General features: G+C 45.6%; 2 protein-coding genes across 2 annotated transcripts in view; both read right to left on the reverse strand.

Moving 5' to 3' along the window:
• LOC119958074 (glycerol-3-phosphate dehydrogenase [NAD(+)], cytoplasmic-like) overlaps nt 1–7,410 on the reverse strand; it is a 42,711-nt gene extending 35,301 nt beyond the window's left edge. The window contains exon 1 of the mRNA XM_038786298.1: nt 7,289–7,410. The gene's annotated coding sequence lies outside the window, so the exon portion shown is untranslated. The remainder of the gene's footprint in view (nt 1–7,288) is intronic.
• The window catches only part of smarcd1 (SWI/SNF related, matrix associated, actin dependent regulator of chromatin, subfamily d, member 1), a 34,828-nt gene that overhangs the window by 3,478 nt on the left and 10,469 nt on the right, over nt 1–20,881 (reverse strand). The window contains exons 8-12 of the mRNA XM_038786295.1: nt 20,341–20,502; nt 10,887–10,984; nt 9,542–9,677; nt 7,289–7,411; nt 2,681–2,782 (exon numbers count right to left, since the gene is read on the reverse strand). Coding sequence (XP_038642223.1) covers nt 2,681–2,782; nt 7,289–7,411; nt 9,542–9,677; nt 10,887–10,984; nt 20,341–20,502 — 621 coding nt within the window. The remainder of the gene's footprint in view (nt 1–2,680; nt 2,783–7,288; nt 7,412–9,541; nt 9,678–10,886; nt 10,985–20,340; nt 20,503–20,881) is intronic.

Below are 20,881 nucleotides of genomic sequence, written 5' to 3' on the forward strand. Positions count from 1 at the left end.
CTGTCACTACGTTCTCCTGGGCCTTCTCGGTGAGCAACAAGGCAGCCCAAAAGGCCCATTTTCTTTCTAAATTTAGTGTACCCAATTCTGTTTCCCCCTCCAATTAAGGGGTTGTTTAGCGTGGCCAATCCACATACCGGCACATCTTTGGGTTGTGGGGGCGAGACCCAGGCAGACATGGGGAGAATGTACAAACTCCACATGGGCAGTGAGCCGAGGCCGGGATCGAACCCGGGTCCTTGGCACCATGAGGCAGTAGTGCTAACCACTGTGTCACCCTAAGGCAGGCCTGTTTAAGATCACATACAGAAGACGCCAACTGACATATCTGAATTGAACTGGGAAGAGTGATGGCAGGTGGCACGGCTGAGAGACCCCAAAGGTCTCCTTTTTGTTGCTGTTGGTCAAGGTGCTGTCAAAGTGCTCCACAGAAGTAGTCTAGATCCCAGTCACCTTGCCCGCAATTTACCTCCTTTTAGTCCAGAGCCGGGGAAGGGGGGGGGGGATTATTAATGCTTCAAGACCATAATCTAAAGGTTAAAGACAGGAATTTAAGGAGTGAAATTAGCAAACAATTCTATCCACAAAGGATGTACAAAGTTTGGAATTGGCTTCTACAAATGGTAGATGACATTGCGGCAATTGTTAATTTTAACCTCGTGTTGGAAATCTGGTTGTAGTTTATTTATTTTCCCCTTTAAAAAGTTAACTCCCGAGAACAGAAACAACAATTGGAAGTTGGCCACGTATGACAACCAAAAACAAACAGGGCTCATGACACTGATTTAAAGGCCATAACTGTTATTTTTAACAGAAGGGGAAGACTTGAGGATAATTAAGTTAAGTGAATGTACAGGATGGGGGCAATGAAGCTTATACCCATGTCTCCATTAAAACTAACATGGGCGGCATGGTAGGCAGTATGGGTGACACGGTAGCACAGTGGTTAGCACTGTTGCTTCACAGCACCGGGGTCCCAGGTTCGATTTGGGTGACTCTCTGTGCGGAGTCTGCATGTTCTCCCAGTGTCTGTGTGGGTTTCCTCCAGGTGCTCCGGTTTCCTCCCACAAGTCCTGAAAGACATGCTGTTAGGTGAATTGGACATTCTGAATTCTCCCTCAGCGTACCTGAACTGGGAATTTTCACAGTAACTTCATTGCAGTATTAATGTAAGATGACATATGACGTTAATAAAGATTATGAAAATGAAAATCGCTTATTGTCACGAGTAGGCTTCAATGAAGTTACTGTGAAAAGTCCCTAGTCGCCACATTCCGGCGCCTGTCCGGGGAGGCTGATATGGGAATACGTGCTGTTGGCCTGCCTGGGTCTGCTTTAAAAGCCAGCGATTTAGCCCAGTGAGCTAAATCAGCCCCTAATCTGTCATCCCATGCTCATCTGTCCCAATTGCTCAATCTCTTGTCAGACTGAACTTTGAAGCCCATGACTAGGTGGTAATTTGGTTCAGTTGGCTCGGGGCTCAAACCTCACTCCAGGCCTTGTACCCAACCTAACCTGACAATTTACTGCAGGACTGAGGGAGTGCTGCAAGATGCTAAACATAGGCCCAAGGATTCCATGACACAATGAACAGGGAAACATCCTGGTACCCTGGTCAACACTTATCTCAACTAATGGATTTACTGACCAATTAATATTTACAGATTGCAGGGCTGTGCATACTTTACAAGTGACCACACCTCAAAAGTAATGAATTGGCTGTTTTGAAGTGTCCTGAGGGGCAGCTTTTCCCCCCTTCAATGCTGCAGTTAACGGGCTGGATTTTGTGGTGGGGGGGGGGGGGGGGGGGGGGGGGGGGGGGAACTGCCAGCATTTGCCATCATTACCCCTTTGAAGCTTCAGGATATCGGGCACGCACAAATTGGCATGGAAAGCCTAAAGTTGCAGTGTGCTCAGTCAGGCGTCTGCCAGGGCTGGCAATCACTGAAATCAAGGAGAATTTCAACTTCCCTCCCAGCACATCTCTTCAATTCGGTGTAACTGCTTTTCTAAACAGTGCGTGATGAATAACATTTGATGAACAAAGCAGGCCCAGGAAAAAATCATAATCCTGGAATCTTGTCAAATGATTAATTAGCAGATTGTGAAAGTTAATTTTCAAAGAAAGGTTTTTCCACGATATTTTAGTTTCTACCTTCAACCCCAATGTTTAAATTGCTCAATGTAAAAAGATTTTATCGGAATGTTTTTTGCTTCCTGTTTGTCTGTCTGTGAAAACCTTTTATGCAATTGGCTGCTCGGTCAAGCTAATGCCATGCGTACAGCTCCGTGCTGGGAACATCCAACAATCAGTTGCAGCATCACGGCATGGTGAGAGCGGTGAATTTATCACTTTTTAAAAAACACACAAGTGTCTGTCCCCCTTTTTGCAGCCATGTTTCTGCTCTCTGAGCATGACTACCATTTTGCATCCAATTATGGACAGCTCTACGCTGCAGGCCTGATCAGAAACAATGTTGACACTACCCCAAACTCTCACACCTGCTGGAGGTTGGCATTTCAGGTACGAGACACAATTCCAGGCAGATCTAAACTCAGGTTTAGGAAGAATGGAAAATATTCTAACTCAACAGTGCCGCCAAGCACCTAACTCAAGTACTGCTAAGCAATTAGAACAAAGATTTCACCCAGCGATGGCCGAGTCGGATCACATTCTTACCTTGGAATAAAAGTATCTGCAGACAGCTTCTTGAGCCCAGGGCTGGAAGTAGAACTCTGCTCTGCGCTCCTCCTCTGGGTTTCCTACCACATCAGTCATAGACTACAAATACAAAATATCAAACAAGTGACTGGAATAGACAGATGCAACTTAAAAATAAATGGTGTCGAAGGTTCCCAAGATTCTACGCAATTCACTAGGGTAGGCCGAATTCACTCGCTATCAAAATGTCAGAGGTGGGTGGGAAGGCTGGTTGGCATTTGCACGTTGCATTTCATTAGCGCATCACAAACACACAGGATCAGAGATGCAGCTGAACGCCACCTTTCTGCCACTTCATGCTGTAGAACAAAGCGCAAATAGCAAATTTTGCAATGTAGAGTGGCTGGAAAAAAACGTGAAGCAAATACTCAAATTTGTTTTGGGGAGTAATGCTAGAAAGCAAGGGACAATGTGGGGGGAAATACAAGTGCGTTGTTAGTAAAGTAGCCAGGTTATGGTTCACTGTCTTATAATAGGTACGTACATTGGAACATAGAACCAGGAGTGGCCAATAGCCTGCTGCACTATTGAATGAGAAACCAGCAGATTTGTACCATAAAGACAGTCTCTTACTCTGTTGCAACATTCGAAGATTTGAGACCAAATCACAGTCCACAAGTTATCCGTTGCAGAAATAAAATACATAAAAAGTACTTGCTTTTGTAGTGCGAAATTGAATCACATGCAGGCCAGACCAGTTAGATTTTTAAAACAATGCAGCAGTTTGCTTGTGCGCGCTTTCTTCTTCCTGGTACCAGCCCACAAACGGCGAGATTGACATTTAAATGTCACAGCTTGCCACAGTGGGAACTGAACTCACGACTCCTGGTTTGCTAGCTCAGTGGCTGCCAGCCACAGTTCTACCGTTGGCCACAGAGTGGCGATGCAGAATACCGTGGTAGGATTAAAAGGCAGAGACGATCAAGAGAAGCCAGGGCTCAGCATGGCAGAGCTATCAGAGGTTCTGTAATGTGACGCTCCATTCAAATCGTAGTGTCACTGACAACTATCCTTGCCACTGACAGACCGCTACACGAGGTCACAACCACACCTTTGACATAGCTACCCTTGTACTCCAGCTACAGGGAGACTGGGTGCTCACTCACAGGCCATCAATGCACTTGTCTCACTGGCCTTTATGGGCCTTCCGATCAGGCAGAATTGATGAGTGTCATGCAGTTGGTGCTGGTGCCATGAATTTAGCTGCACAGCGTGCATGGCTCAAATTTGGAGCATCCAACGCATGGTTGTATCGCTCAAAAGAAAGAGGCTGTGTGAATGTGGGCAGTAAGGAGCAGTTCTTCATGGTTTTAACAGATATGCAGTTACAGCCAACTGATATCGAAGGTTAAACATTCAAAATCTAGTTTGTATTCAAAAGTGCCCCACTTGAATTATAGTCAAGCAGGAACCAATGAATCGTGTGTGCCTCTTGTACCCACCAGTACAAGTCTAGAACGAGACCAATGCTGGTCATGGCAATTCGAGGCACCGAGTTTTACTTTTGCTTTGCGCAGTTGAGCTCGACAAAAGGAAAATATTCCAGTTCTATTGGAACAAAGTCCATTTACACATTTTTAAACCAAGAAAAGCTGGCGGTAACAGCAGGAATTTGCGCTGCTCTCTGTCGACATAAATGATTCATTTGCACATGGGCAGAGAAATGTCATCAAGATCTGCTGATGACACCAAATTAAGGGGTATATCAAACAGTGGAAAGAATGCAAAAAGATACAGAGGACTGGGTAGAACCTCAGTATAGATATGCAAAATTCAAAATTGGTGGTGGGAGGATGTGAGGTGGAACAGAATTATGTCCTGAACAGTAAAATTCTCTCAAGTTTAGCAACATAGGGGTGCAGATAGTTAGAAGTTTAAAATCAAACGGGCTAATGGGATCCTGGATTTCATATACAAGGGCACTGAATACAAAGGCAAGAGATGTCCATCAATCTGTTGCTTAGGCTCAAGTTAGAGCGCTGTGGACGGGGCAGTTTTACAGAAAGGATACGAGAACCATGGAAATGGTGCAACACAGGATTATGAGGATATGGGGAAATAATTATGGAGACAGATGTGAAAAGTTAGAGGTGTGCCCATCAGCGAAAACAGAAGGCTAAGGGGAGGAGCAAATAGAAGCGTTCAAAAGTGTTTGAGGGGGTAAAGGTAAAGATAGTTTCCTCTGGTTCAATTATGGCATAAATTCAGTGCAAGAACAAGTATAAAAGGAGAGGTTAAAAGGATCCGATTTCATACGCAGGATTATCAGAACGTGGAGTACATTACTTCAAATGGGAGCTGTGAAAGCCATGTTAGTCACAACATTTACAATAGAATACAGTCAAAGAGCAAAAGGTTACAGGAAAAGAGCGGGACAATGGGATTGGATAGCTGGCACCGATACGATGGGATAAAAAGACCACCTTCCCAGCTGAAACTTCAATCAATTCGAGTCAAGTTTCACTTTCTTTGAACATCTGCTTGTCGGGAATATAATGCAGAGTACCCATGTGCCATAGAAATAAATGATTGCTGGCATTTGAGGCCATGACAAATCGACAATGAGGAAAAAGCAAACCCTATTGTACATGGTCTGCTGCAACCTGCAGAGGTGCAAACACTCGGCAGCTAATGTCTGGATCGGGATCTTGGTCTGTTACTCACGTACCCTTACTGCGCTGTGTCAGCCCAGTGAAAATACACTCTCTGCTAATACTGGCCGGAAAGAACGGATGGACATACGTGCATTATTTTGCGCCTTTCCTGACCTCAGGACAAGTGCTTGCAGCCCAATTAACTACTTTTGAAGTGCAGTCCTTGTTACAAATTGTAAGCAAAAGCAGCAGTCAATTTGCGCAGAGCAAGAACTGAAAACAGCAACAAGGTCATGACCAAATGGTTTTTTTTGTTTTTGAAAAAGCTATGTTGGTGAAGGGACAAATATTAGCGTGAACACCAGGAGACCGCCACCGCTTCTCTTGCCAGCGTTATAGACAATTCACCCGATTCACAAAACATTCCCGTCTGTTGGATCTGGATATGCAGCCAGAATTCCACACCTACTTTTCAAGCCATACATTGTATCCTAATTATCTTACAGCCTCCTACAACCACATCTATAACGGAAAACACCCATACAAACACACCACAGCATAATCCAATCCAGTCACCAGTGGTAGCACTGGAGGCGTGGGGATAAAGAGGGTGCAAGCACAGCAAAACATGCCCATATCGGGAATCTCCAACACAAATGTGGACGCAAGAAATATAAAGTTCACAGGGACTGAATATAGACAGATTGACATCTCTGCTAAACGCTCAATCGCCGGAGGTCAAATAAATGCACTAGTTGCTGTTTGTTGATACTTTCAGCTGTTGAGTTTTGTATTATGTTGACGGTGATAAGAACGGGATACGACACTGAGCATGAATGCAGCTTTAAGGAGTTAAAGTAAAGCCCAGTTACTGTTTTTTTTAAATAAAAAGGCAGTCAGGAGAATTAATGTGGAGTAAAAACACAAAGTGCTGGAAAAACTCAGCAGGTCTGGCAGCATCTGTGGAGAGAGAAAGAGGGTTAACGTTTCGAGTCCAATATGACTCTTCTTCAGAATGTATAAGGAGGACACCAGAGTAAAATAAGGTAACAGTGCAAGTCTTGCAGGACAACTATTAATTCAGTTAAAGAGCAGTTCGACCGAATAGTTGAAGGCTTGCTTTCTGAAGGATTACTCAGCCCAATACAACAATGCAGATAATACCAGCATGATTCAGCAGAAAGGCAGACAGTGGGTTACAAATGATTTAAGTTAAAGGTATAACCAGTTTACAATGGCAGACTGGAGGTCAATAGTCAGGGAGATCAGAAATTAGTCCCGTGTTGCAACTACAAGCAGGAATTTCTCTTCTTCAATTGAGAAGGGTACCAGATTCTTCAATGAAGTATAATTTGCCCAGGTGCCATATACAAGAAATACGTGCGCCAACCCACCGACCTATTGCTGTTTACAAAGATAGCGACATGTCTAAGAGTGTGACGACTGGAAACAAGTCACCGGTAGGAATGTCACAGGCGTATACCTAATCCTCAGTCTCATACACGCGGCTGTGTGAGTGCCTCTACATCAGGCTTACTAACACACGTGCTGTACTTTAGAACTGTCTAAAGCACACTGACCTATGCTTTCTGTATACTGTGCCAGTGTACAATTGTATGTCTGTGTTTTAATAGTGGAAAATAAAACCTCAAAGTCTTACGCTTTTCACCAACTCACCACAGACAGCTCAGATTAGAAACAGCATCTTGGGTCACATACAAATTTCAGAGATCAATTCGCCTTCAGCACAATAAATACATTGCTTCTGTATGAAAATAAGGAACTTCAAATAATGCTTCCTGTAAAAGTATGTGGCTTGGGAAATTAACATTATCCTAAAGAACGCTCATGTCTGGAGTAATCGTTTCACAAACTAGTCTCCCTCAGAAATACAGTGTGTGATGATGTAGCATCAGAAGAATGCAAAGCCAAAAAAGGAGCTAAACATGGCTTCAGATGGTGAAATACATACCTTCAGATCACGGCACTGGGACTGCAGCCAGTCGTTGATGAAGCCCTGTGGATCTCTGGCAAAACTTAGCATGAACTCCCTCTGTGTCTTGAGCTGGTTAATGGTCTCTATTGTTTCATGGATCTGTGCGAGTAAAGCAGCAGTGTTAACACAGTTTACACTCGAGAGCTACAACTAACCTCAAATCCAAGCTCTCCGACTCAAAGGGAAACTTGCAGGTGGTGGGGTTCCCAGGTATCTGCTGTCCTTTGACCTTCTAGGTGGTAGAGGTCACTGGTCTGGAAGGTGTTGTTGAAGGAACCTTGGTAAGCTGCTGCAGTGCATCTTGTAGATTGTACACACTGTGGTCACTGTTCGTCGATGGTGGCGGGAGTGAATAGAACATAACAGCGCAGTACGGACCCTTCGGCCCTCGATGTTGCGCCGACCCGTGAAACCATCTGAAGCCTATCTGACCTACACTATTCCATTTTCATCCATGTCTATCCAGTGACCACTCAAATGCCCTTAAATTTGGCGAGTCTACTACTGTTGCAGGCAGGACGTTCCACACCCCTACTACTCTCTGAGTAAAGAAACTGCTTCTGACATCTGTCCTATATCTATCACCCCTCAATTTAAAGCTACGTCCCCTCGTGTTGGTCATCACCATCCGAGGAAAAAGACTCTCACTGTCCACCCTATCTAACCCTCTGACTATCTTATATGTCTCTATTAAGTCACCTCTCAGCCTTCTCCTCTCTAACGAAAACAACCTCAAGTCCCTGAGCCTTTCCTCGTAAGACCTTCCCTCCATACCAGGCAACATCCTAGTAAATCTCCTCTGAACCCTTTCCAAAGCTTCCACATCCTTCCTATAATGTGGTGACCAGAACTGCACGCAGTACTCCTGGTGCGGCCGCAACAGAGTTTTGTACAGCTGCAGCATGACCTCGTGGCTCCGAAACTCAATCCCCCTACTGATAAAGGCTAGCACACCATATGCCTTCTTAGCAGCCCTATTAACCTGGGTGGCAACTTTCAGGGATTTATGTACCTGGATGCCGAGATCTCTCTGTTCATCTACACTGTTTGTGGAATGTTTGTGGAAGGGGGAGCAATCAAGCAGGACTGCTTTGCCCTGGATGGTGTTGAGCTTCTTGAGTGTTGTTGGAGCTGCACTCATCCAGGCAAGTGGAGAGGATTCCATCCCACTCCTGACTTGTGCCTTGTAGATGGTGAACAGGCCTTGGGGAGTCAGGTGAGTTACTCCCAGCAGGATTCCCAGCCTCTGACCTGCTCTTGTAGCCACAGTAGTCATCTCATCTGTGTAACTCTCTTTGCAGCTCTTTATGTCCTCCTCACAGCTTCTATTCCCACCTAGCTATGTATCATCAAAAAACTTGGATACATTACTCTCAGCCTCTAAAGATTGACTGTAAATAGCTGAGACCGCAGCAGTGATCCTTGCAGCATTCCACTAGTCGCAGTCTGCAAACTTGAAATGTCCAGTTTATCTCTACACGTTGCTCCCTGTCTGTTAATCAATCCTCTAAACCTATTGGTATATTACGCCCAACTCCATGAGCTCATATCTTGTCTATTAATCTATTCTGTGGCACTTTACTGAATGCATTTTGGAAATCCACATATCCATCTACTGGTTTCCCTTTATCGACCCTACTAGTTACACCCTCAAAAATGAACACATTTGTAAAATACGATTTCCCTTTCGCAAAACATGATAGCTTTGTCAGATTATACTATTACTAGCGAACACCCCTGCTTCCGACTTGGTGATGGAGGGGAGATCATTGATGGAACAGTTGCAGATGGCGGACCATAGGACACTAGCTGGAGGAAGACATGAAGCAATGCCTGAGACGGAGATGGCTTCCAGCAACCACAAACGTATTGATTTATGTGAGTTATGACTCTAACCAGTGGAGAGTTTACCCCTGGGTTCCCATCGACTTCAATGCTGCTAATTTCTCCAAATATGTGAGCAATATACTGACTAACAAGTCCGAAGCATTCAGTGCCACTTTGTGAGATTGAAAGAAGCGTAGTGCATGAGCAACAAAACCCATTCGGCATACCAGCCAGAGAATAAAATTTCCGACGAATCTCTAGCCTCGGACTTCAATAAAAGATCATCTTACCAGAGCAAGATGCAGTGAGAGTTTTCACTCGAGATTTAGGTCAGGCATCAATACCAAATACAAAGTCAAAGAACTACAAATATATTCTTCAATTAGAATGTTCTAAGCTAACCTTATTATCAAGAGCAGCAATTTCTTGCTGACTAGCAGTAGAAAGGAGGAAGGAATTCATCTGAGTCTTTAGCGTGTCATCCACTTCTACATCAATATCGTAACAAGCAGTTTTCTTCTGATCATTTGGGTCCACACTGAAACATCAGAAGGAGATGGGACAATGTCACAATATCCACTGGCATGCACTGAAGCTGCAGTTATATTAGTTCACCACATTTATTATTCTGGCAAGAATACGAGATACCTCAAACTTAGCATCAAACACAGGCTAAATCCAAGTAGCACACAACACTGACAGCAAAATGTTATGCAATTATAGGCTACGTGTCTGCACTAGTAATTCTCCAGAAAGTGTCCAGTTTAGAACATGCGTTTCTGGCAGGGTAAATGCATCAGAGTGTAGGCCTGTGTTGGAGTCTCAGAAAGTTAGGACAGCATAAGGCTGCCATGTTGCAAAGCATTGAACCAGAGAAAATACACAGCAAACTGTCATGTGACTGTCCCTTTAAGAAAGGTTTTGTTTTACCATATGGCTTGTAGCACGGCTTCAGTGATGTCATTTGTGGGTGGAGCTGGGCTGTGGCTGTCAGGTGAGAGAGGGTTTAGTGTTTGGGTTTCCGTTTCGGTTTGTTGCTTTTGACTGCAGAAGAGAAACAGCGTTTCCCTGTTTTCATTTTAAAGCTGTTCCCGGGAACTGAAAGCACATTGGGTGTGGCAAACTGCCGTGGTAACTTGAAAGATAGAGTTGCTTTCCCGAAGGAGTTTGAATCTGCTGGTTGGAGGCTGGACCAGAATCTCAGGGAAAGGATCAGTGCCATTCAAGTGTGATTACAGTGTGCTGGGCCACACCCTTGTAAGGGGTTTTAGATTATTGAATTTTGTTATTGAATTGGAACAGCTAAGGGGATTCCTTAAGAGTTATATACATAGATTACTGTAGTTGTGTTTTTTCATGTTTGTATTTGAAAACAAATTCTTGCTGTGTTTTATATATGTTAACCACATTCTTATAATAAACTTTGTTTTGATTAACGTGCCGAGGAAGTCTGTTGAATCGCACCTGAAGTGAAGGCTCTTGTGCTCATCCGAGCCAAATTCAACATAAAGGTTATAGGTCAGGTGAACTTCATAATGCACTTTGGAGTTTCTAAGCCCTGGCTCATAATAAAACCACATCTAGAATCAGTTCAATGAAACAGAAACAAGAAATAATGTTCAAACAGATCAGTGGATTGCATTTGGAGAAACACATTTCCAGAATTGCCAGAACTTAATAGACAGCTTTTTACAAATGGGCCAAGCGTAAATTCTTGTGCAGCAGGTCCAATGTCAGCAGCACTCACCTGATAATATGGTTGATGATAATGGGCTCAGGTGGCATCAACAGAGCGTGTAGTCTCTGAGGGATTTCTGAGAACTTCATTCGCTGACACTCAAAGATCTAACAAAAAAAAAAAAGCAGATTCAGTCAAATCAGGGTCCTGATTTTCATTTTAAAATATTAGCTGCATATACCAGTGTCAACCGTGGCTCAGTTGGTGGCACATTCATCTGTGAATCAAATGTTCGGAGTTCGAACCCCACTGGAGGGCTTCAGCACAAAAATGAAGGCCGCCATTCCAGCTGTGCGCTGAGGGAGTGCTGCCACCTTTTGGGTGGGATGGTAAATCAAGGCTCCAACTGCCTGCTCAAGTTGAAGTAAGTGATCCCAATAGTACTATTGCAAAGAAGAGCAGGGGGAGTTCTCCCTGGTCACCCGAGCAACATTTATCCCTCAATCAATGTCTGAAAAAGCAGATTACGTGGTCATCGCTGTTTGGGGGTGTTTTCTGAGAGCAAATTAGCTGCCATGCTTCATACATGACAACAGTGACTGCACTTCATTGATTGTTGTGAGCTTTGAGAAGTCCAGTAGTTGGTGGGTTTGGGCCTCTTTGGGGAGGGGCGAGTATCAGGCCTCAGGGGAGGGGTGTTGGCCCTGGCTGGGGCAATTCTGGGCCTTCAGTGTGTTCTTTAATATTCATTCAAGGGAACAGAGTGTTACTGGCTAGGCCAGTATTTGTTTCCCATCCTGAATTGCCCCTTAAGGTGGTGGTGCTGAGCTGCCTTCTTGAACCACTGCAGTCCATGTAGTGTAGGTACATCCACTCTGCTGTTAGGGAGGGAGCTCCAGGATTTTGACAACATGACGGTGAAGATATGGCAATTAGTTCCCAGTCGGGATGGTGGCCGCCTTAGAGGGGAATTTCCCCACCCAGAAGTTACAAGAGGTTTTAATTCTTCTTACATTTTCTGGGTAACTTTTGGTGCAAACTCGTCAGAACCTAAATCACAGCCCTGCTGCACAGCTCCAGGGTCCCAGGTTTGATTCCGGCTTGGTCACTGCCTGTGCGGAGTCTGCACGTTCTCCCAGTGTGCGAGCGGGTTTCCTCCGGGTGCTCCGGTTTCCTCCCACAGTCCAAAGATGTGCAGGTTAGGTGGATTGGCCATGAAAAATTTGGTGTCCAAAAGGGTGGGGTGGGGTTGCAGAATAGGTTGGAGGTGGGGGCTTGGGTGGGGTGCTCTTTCCAAGGGCCAGTGCAGACCCGATGGGCCGAATGGCCTCTTTCTGCACTGTAAATTCTATGATCAATCTATGAACTGTCTGAACTTAGCAATTTACAATCACATTTTTTGGGTGGTCCCCAGTGCAGGCAATGACCCAAGGGAAGTTTGCACTTTCAGGCAATTGTCATGTAAACTTTACTTGAGAGCCTCCAAAGGGGATTCGCCAGCGCATCTTTGGGTGTACCTGTAATATGACTCTGGGGAGATTGGAGGTTACAGCCCCATAACTTTTGCAATGAAGTGTTAAAGTCCAAAGGGACCTGGGTGCCCTTGTTCCTGAGTCACTGAAAGCTAACATGCATGGGCAGCAAGCAAATGGGGCGGCGTAGTGGTAGTGGTTAGCGCTGCTGCCTCACAGCGACAGGACCTGGGTTCAATTCCGGCCTTGCTTGACCGTCTTTGTGGAGTTTGTACGCTCTCCCCGTGTCAGAGTGCTCCAGTTTCCTCCCACAGTCCAAAGATGTGCAGGTTAGGTGGTTTGGCCAGGATAAATTACCCCTTAGTTTCCAAAGATGTGCAAGTTAGGTGAGGTTATGGTGTTATGGGGATAGGGCAGGGGAGTGGGCCGAGGTAGAATACTCTTTTTGAGAGTCGGTGTAGACTCAATGGGCCAAATTGTCTCCTTCTGCACTGTAGGAATTCTACGATTCTAAGAATTAGAACGGCAAATAGTATGTTAGATTTTATCATAAGAGAATTTGAGTACAGGAGTAAAGAGGTCTCGATAAGGTTCCCCATGGTCGGCTCATGAAGAAAGTAAGGAGGTGTGGGACAGAGGGAAATTTGGCCAATTGGATAAGTAACTGGCTATCACATAGAAGACAGAGGGTGGTGGTGGATGGAAAATTTTCAGACTGGAGATCAGTTACCAGCGGTGTACCACAGGGATCAGTGCTGGGTCCTCTGCTATTTGTGATTTTTATCAATGACTTGGTGGAGGGGGCTGAAGGGTGGGTCAGTAAATTTGCTGATGACACCAAGATTGGTGGAGTAATGGATGAGGTGGAGGGCTGTTGTAGGCTGCAAAGAGACATTGATAGGATGCAGTGCTGGGCCAAAAAATGGCAAATGGAGTTTAACCCTAATAAGTGCGAGGTGATACATTTTGGTAGGAAAAATTTGAATGCGGATTACAGGGTCAACGGCAGGGTTCTGAGGAATTTGGAGGAACAGGGAGATCTTGGGGTTCATGTCCACAGATCTCTGAAGGTTGCCACTCAAGTGGATAGAGCCATGAAGAAGGCTGTGTGTTAGTGTTTATTAACGGGGGCTTGAGTTTAAGAGCCGTGGGGTTATGCTGCAACTATACATGACCCTGGTGAGACCACATTTGGAGTATTGTGTGCAGTTCTGGTCACCTCACTATAGGAAGGATGTGGAAGCATTGGAAAGGGTGCAAAGGAGATTTACCAGGATGCTGCCTGGTTTGCAGGGTAGGTCTTATGAGGAAAGGTTGAGGGAGCTAGGGCTTTTCTCTTTGGAGCGGAGGAGGATGAGAGGCGACTTAATAGAGTTTTATAAGATGATGAGGGGGATAGATAGAGTGGACGTTCAGAGACTATTTCCTCGAGTGGATGTAGCTGTTACAAGGGGGCATAACTATAAAGTTCGGGTGGGAGATATAGGAGGGATGTCCGAGGTAGGTTCTTTACTCAGAGTGGTTAGGGTGTGGAATGGACTGCCTGCGGACACTTTAGGAACTTTCAAGCGGTTATTGGATAGGCACATGGAGCACACCAGAATGACAGGGAGTGGGATAGCTTGATCTTGGTTTCAAGCTCGGCACATCGAGGGCCGAAGGGCCTGTTCTGTGCTGTACTGTTCTATGGTGCTAATGTACAGAGCGTTGGGAAGATTGCACCTGGAGCATTGCGTACAGTTTGGTCCCCGTATTCAAGGAAGGATATACTTTCCCATAGAGGGATGCCAACAGAGGTTCACCAGACTGATTGCTGGGATGTCAGGATTGTTCTCAGAGGAGAGATTTAGGAGACTGGGCCTGTATTCTCTTGGATGTATTCAAACATACAAAATTCTTACATGGCCCGGCAGGTAGAAACAGAAAGGATGTTTCTCCTGGTTGGAGAATCTAGAACACGGGAGGGGGGTCACGGTCTCAGGATATGAGGGAGGCCATTTCGGACTTAGACAAGGAGGAATTTCTTCATTCAAAGGGTGGCGAGTCTTTGGAATTCCCTGCCCCAGATAGCTGTGGAGTCTCACTTATTGAATATGTTCAAGACAGAGATCAATAGATTTCTAAATATTAAAGGCATTTAGGGATATGGAAATAATGCAGAAAAACGGCATTGAGGTTGGCGATCGGTCACGATCTAATTGAATGGTGGAGAAGGCTCGAGGGGCCTGTGCCAGCTCCTATTTCCAATGGTTCTAATTTGTTCAAACAATGTAATCTAAATGGCAACTATAATTCAAAGTGAAAAGTTAGTGCTAAAAGCTACTGCACCAAATCACAAAGCCTGATGTAATCATTTAGCAGCCTGATTCAGTCAGAAAAGGGGGCATCTTTTGAACATCTAACATCTAAATCAGCACCCAGGTTGTCGCAACCAATACAAACCTTCAAAAAATTAACTGATTTCATTATTGGTGTAGAATGACTGCAAAATCTCCGACATGCAGCCTCTGCACTCCAAAAAGTAATTCATTATGTAACGCGATTAGAGATTTGGCACCAAAAAATGTCATCCAATTACAGTAAGAAGTCTTACAACACCGGGTTAAAGTCCAGCCGGTTTGTTTCGATTCACCAGCTTTCGGAGCGCTGCTCCTTCCTGAGGTGAATTATAGGCAGTCATTAACTTGTGGCTTATCACATGCCCATATAATGTTCTACCATTATTTTTCAAAAAGTCAGAGGTTTACAGCACAGAAAGAGGCCCTTCAGCCCATCATCTCTGCGTCGGCCATCTATTTACCTATGTATTCTAATCCCATTTTCCAGCACTGATAGGTAGCCTTGTATGCAATGGTGTTTCAAGTGCTCTGGTTGAACACATTTCAAGTAGTTTTGTATTTTAACACGGAGCTTTCCAAGCCCATTGAAGTTTGAAAATATTAGTGCCCAAATTAGTTTAATTTCACAACATGCTTATGAAATGATCAACGTGCCTCTCGGGCACATCCGTAAGGTAGGGTGAGTAGCCGTGTTGTTGGCTAGGATTTCAGCGATGGTGTGTTAGTGGCTGTAGGTTTTGAGACCAAGTTCACTTGAATTGTGGAAAACAACTGAGTGGCGCAGGAACAGAGCGTTACATAGAAAGTTACAGTGCAGGAGGCCGCCATTTGGCCCATCGAGTCTGCACCAGCTCTTGGAAAGAGCATCCTACCCAAGGTCAACACCTCCATCCTATCCCCATAACCCAGTAACCCCACCCAACACTAAGGGCAATTTTGGACACTAAGGGCAATTTATCATGGTCAATCCACCTAACCTGCACATCTTTGGACTGTGGGAGGAAACCGGAGTACCCGGAGGAAACCTACGCACACACGGGGAGGATGTGCAGACTCCGCACAGACAGTGACCCAAGCCGGAATCGAACCTGGGACCCTGGAGCTGTGAAGCGATTGTGCTATCCACAATGCTACCGTGCTGCCCCTACAATGCTACCCTGGTGCCCCTTTGTTGAGTGGGCACAAGATTTTCGGCCAGAGTAAGGCAGGGCGAGGTACTGTTGCTAAGAACAGTGGGAGCAAATAAAGTCATTAACGAAGAATCTCACCAAACATTGGCGCACATTGGCTTCACTGTGACGTTCTCCCCCACTGTCAATGAGTACCAATATGGGAAAACAATGGAGCAGTAAAACTGCATTCTAAAGGCACACAAATACACACGCTCTTGACATCCAAGGTAGTAAGCTACCTAAATAATAGTCACTAGATTCTAACAATGTACCAATCTATCACTCCAACCAGTCACCTGGCAGGATTGCTAGTCTTTCTAGTTGCGCTCCATTTGCATGGACATACTGTCTGCAAAGTGCAAAGTAAGAATCCATTCCTGTGCCACTCCATGTTTTGCACTGGTTGCCCCAGATGCACGATGATCAGAGGTGCCGCCCTGTCAAAAGGGCTGTGTGAAAAATGTAATCTGTATTAACTATGTTGCACCACTGATGTCCGTCAATGGTTAAGATCGCACTGTGCATGTCTGTGAGCAATCAGCAGGGGCCAGTGAGGTAGGATTATCAACTGTTTTCACAGGCTTTGACATAAAGGGAGCCAAAATGAAACAGACACTTCACTCTGCGCTGTTTCGACCCTGGAGTCCAGGCTGCAGTCTGCTGATATTTGCCTGTGATTTGTGAAAGAAAAAGACCATTGCAGAGCAAACGAGACACCGTGCAAGCTCCAGTCTTCTCCCCAACTCTTCTCAAATCCCAAGATGCTTCACCATCAAAACAAAATGGACGCCGAGCCAAAGGAGGAGATTTGAGGAGTGGCGACACAAAACTCGGCCAATAGGGCAGGTTAAGGGTGACCATAAAGGCTGGAGCGAGGCAGAGAGAGGTTTGAGGGAAAGAATTCCATAGTGAGGCAAAAGGAGGGGGACAGCTGCAGGAACCAGATGAACGGCGAGGCCGGGAGGAGATTGTGGGATGTTAGAAATAGAGAGGGGTGACACCGGAAGGGGCTTAAGCACGAGGGTTGAGAATTTGAAATTGGAGCTGTTGGTGGACTGGAACAGGTTTACAGCAGAGTTTTGGATGAGCTGAAATTCATACAAGATGCAAGATCCTAACAGAAAATAAATAAACCACCAGAAATCTTGTGCGGCGTTCCACAGCGGGAAAGAAATCTCTGAGCAAGCTCAGTATTCTTAGAAAATGTCGATCTTAAGAAATTGCCCAGGGAGTAGTTTTTTATGCAGTCCATGTGATTGAAGAGCGTGTCAAGCAGATTCAGATTTACAAAGATTAAATCCAGGAGTATGAACCTGGCTGATGAAAATGGCCTTTCTTTATGCACGAGTAAACCTTTGGACTTGGGGTCCACAGAGTTCCAACCCTCGCCACTGACTCCATCTTTCTCCCTGGCAATTTTCTGAGGCTAGACCAAACTGTTCACAACCCCGCCATCATATTTAACTCTGAAATAAGATTCAAACCACATATCCATGCGTTATCAAGACCACACATTTCCACCTCTGTAGCATCGCCTGATTCCACCTCAGCTCATCTGCTGCTGAAACCCTCATCCATACCTTACCTCGAGATCTGACTTCCAATGCACTCCTGGCCGGCCCACCATATTCTACCCTCCACAAAATTCTCATCCCTTTTCCAATTCCTCCATGGTCTCGCCTTTCCCTATCACAGTGCAGAAGGAGGCCATTCGGCCCATCAAGTCTGTGCTGGCCCTTGGAAAGAGCACCCCATTTAAGCCCACACCACCAACCTATCCCCGTAATCCAATAACCCCACCCAACCTTTTTTGGACACTAAGGGCAATTTTAGCATGGCCAATCCACCTAACCCGCAGGAGCCGGTGCAGACTCGATGGGCCGAGTGGCCTCCTTCTGCACTGTAAATTCTATGATAATCTATGATTGATCTAGGTTCTAGGACAAAGGATCGGCACAACATCGTGGGCCGAAGGGCCTGTTCTGTGCTGTATTTTTCTATGTTCTATGTTCTATCTTTGGACTGTGGGAGGAAACCGGAGCTGTTTGTGGTTTATACAAATGATTTAGACGTGAATGTAGGAGGGTTGACCAGTAAGTTCGTGGATGATACGAGAATTAGTGGGGTGGTAAATAGTGAGGAGGTTAGGCTTAGATTACAGGAGGATATAGACGGGCTGGTCAGACGGGCTGATCAGTGGCAAATGGAATTCAATCTGGAGAAGTGTGAGTGATGCACTTGGGCAGGACAAACAAGGATAGGGAATACAGGATAAACGGCAGGACCCTGGGAAGCACCGAGGATCAGAGGGCTCTTGGTGTCATGTATGGCAGCAGGGCAGGTGGAAACAGTGGTTATGAGGGTTGATGGTATACTGGCCTTTATTAGCCAAGGCATAGAGTTTAAGAGCAGGGAGGGAAGTGCTGGAGCTGTATAACATGTTGGTTCGGCCACAGCTAGAGGAGCAGTTTTGGAATCCACATTATAGGAGGGATGAGAGAGCACTGGAATAGGTGCAGAGGAGATTCACTAGGATGTTGCCTGGGTTGGAGAGTGTTAGTTATGAAGAGAGATTGGATAGACTGGGATTGTTTTCCTTGGAGCAGAGACTGAGGGGGGACATGATTGAGATATTGGAAATTACATGGGGCATAGATAGACAGGAAGAAAGTTTTCCCCTTGCTGGAGGCATAGATTTAGTTTTTTTCTCTTTTAAAATTGAGTACCCAATTCATTTTTTTCCAATTAAGGGGAAATTTAGCGTGGCCAATCCACCTAGCATGCACAACTTTTGGGGGCGAAACCCACGCAAACACGGGGAGAATGTGCAAACTTCTCGCGGACAGTGACCCAGAGCTGGGATCGAACCTGGGACCTCGGCGCTGTGAGGCTGCAGTGCTAACCCACTGTGCCACCGTGTTGCCCTAGGAGGCATAGATTTAAGGTAAGGGGCTGGAGGTTTAGACAGGATGTGAAGAAAAGTTTTTTTTCCACTCAGAGGGTGGTGGGAGTCTGGAACTCACTGCCTGAAAGGGTGGTGGAGGCAGAGACCCTCACAACTTACAAGTAGTATTTCGATGTGCACTTGCAATGCCAGGCCATACAAGGCTATGGGCCAAGTGCTGGAAAATGGGATTAGGATAGTTAGGCGGTTGTTTATGACTGGCGCAGATGCGATTTCTGTGCTGCAAACCTCTATGACTCTATTCTAAATTTTAAAAACCCACAACATTCTTAAAAGAAAAAGGTTAGTTTTCCCTATCTGCTAATGTTAACAGATCATTTAAAACATTCCAGGATCTGGAATCAAAGACATATTGTTGCCAAAAACTAATCAGTTCTTCCTTGGGCAATGCCCCATATCCATGTACCACATTTTGTTGAAATTAACCCATTAGCTTTTGAGATGTATTGTTTCCAGACAAACAGACCAATCAAACAGGGGCAAAACCAAAAATCAGCAAACTGCAAACAAGGTTAAGGGTTACGGCCATCTCGATATTGTCGTAGGGGTGAGACACATTCTCAATTAAATTCATTTGTGATTCAGTCAGCAGATAACAATCTGGTCACAGCATCGTGTGTTAAGCCATTGATGACACAAGTCTCTTTCAAAAGCACCTGAACTGCAGAACAGTTGTTTACATTAAGTGCAGCCTCCCACTTCCCAATGCAGACCCCGGTGCTGGGGAGCCATAGTGCTAACCCTTCATTCCCACCTTGAGTCTGATGTCTGCAGTAACCAGAGAATGTGGAAATAAAACTGGTTTTGATCAATGCAATTATGCGCGAGGTTGGTTTTCGCAATCGTTTAGTACTGACTGAATATAAAACTACATAGAACATCCCGGGCGAGCCCCGCAACACATAGCACGGTAGTACAAGTGGATAGCACTGTGGCTTCACAACACCAGGGTCCCAGGTTCGATTCCCCGCTGGGTCACTGTCTGTGCGGAGTCTGTACGCTCTCCCTGTGTCTGCGTGGGTTTCCTCCAGGTGCTCCGGTTTCCTACCACAGTCCAAAGACGTGCCAGTTAGGTGGATTTGCCTTGATAAGTTGCCCTTAGTGTCCAAAAAAGATTAGGAGGGGTTACTGGGTGACAGGGATAGGGTGGAAGTGAGGGCTTAGGTGGGTCGGAGCAGACTCGATGGACTGAATGGCCTCCTTCTGCACTGTATGTTCTCTGTTCTGTTCCATACAGCGCAGGAGGCGGCTATTCGGCCCATCGAGTCTGCACCGACCCACTTCAGCCCTCACTTGCACCCTATCCCTGTAACCCAGTAACCCCTCCTAACCTTTTTGGTCACTAAGGGCAATTTAGCACGGCCAATCCACCTAACCTGCACGTCTTTGGACTGTGGGAGGAAACCGGAGCACCCGGAGGAAACCCACGCACACACGGGGAGAACGTTCAGACTCCACACAGACTGTGACCCAAGCCGGGAATCGAACCATGGTTAACCATGGCTAACCACTTGTGCTACATCTTAAAAAAGACAATGCATGACTGCATTCACATACAGGCATAGTTATATTTACCTGCTGGAGGTATTTGTCACAGTTGATGAACTCCCGTTCATGGGAGTCCTGCAGTTTGTGGGTTTTAATGTACTGCCAGAGAGCCTGGATGATGACAGGCCTTGTCTGAGTGTGGATGCCCAGCAGACGTGCCAGTCGAGGATCCAGTTTAAACTGGGGAGGCTTGAAGAAAATGCAAATAAATCATTGTACAGAGCGAGCAGTGCCCTAACGAAATGCACAATCGGACACCTGACCCAGTCTATGAACAGATGGTGAAGACGTGTCTGCTGCCACCCTGAGGCTGCGGCCAAGACTGCAGGTGCAGTTGTTTTTACACCACCCAAGGCTCAACAAAATAAAATTCAATATGCCTTGAGCAACCAAACATGCCGGGATTAACTGTTTCTCGCCCTCTCTTTCCAGATGCTGCCATACCCGCTGAGCTCTTGTAGTATTTTCTGTTTTTCCCAGCATCCACAGTATTTTACTCTTGGGCCACAATTTAGGCCCTTGGGCGGCCCAGAAGTGACCCAGTGTCTCACTTAAACAAGTGGCAGGG

The sequence above is a fragment of the Scyliorhinus canicula genome, chromosome 28 (genome assembly GCF_902713615.1).
Source record: "Scyliorhinus canicula chromosome 28, sScyCan1.1, whole genome shotgun sequence".
NCBI classification, from domain to species: domain Eukaryota; kingdom Metazoa; phylum Chordata; class Chondrichthyes; order Carcharhiniformes; family Scyliorhinidae; genus Scyliorhinus; species Scyliorhinus canicula.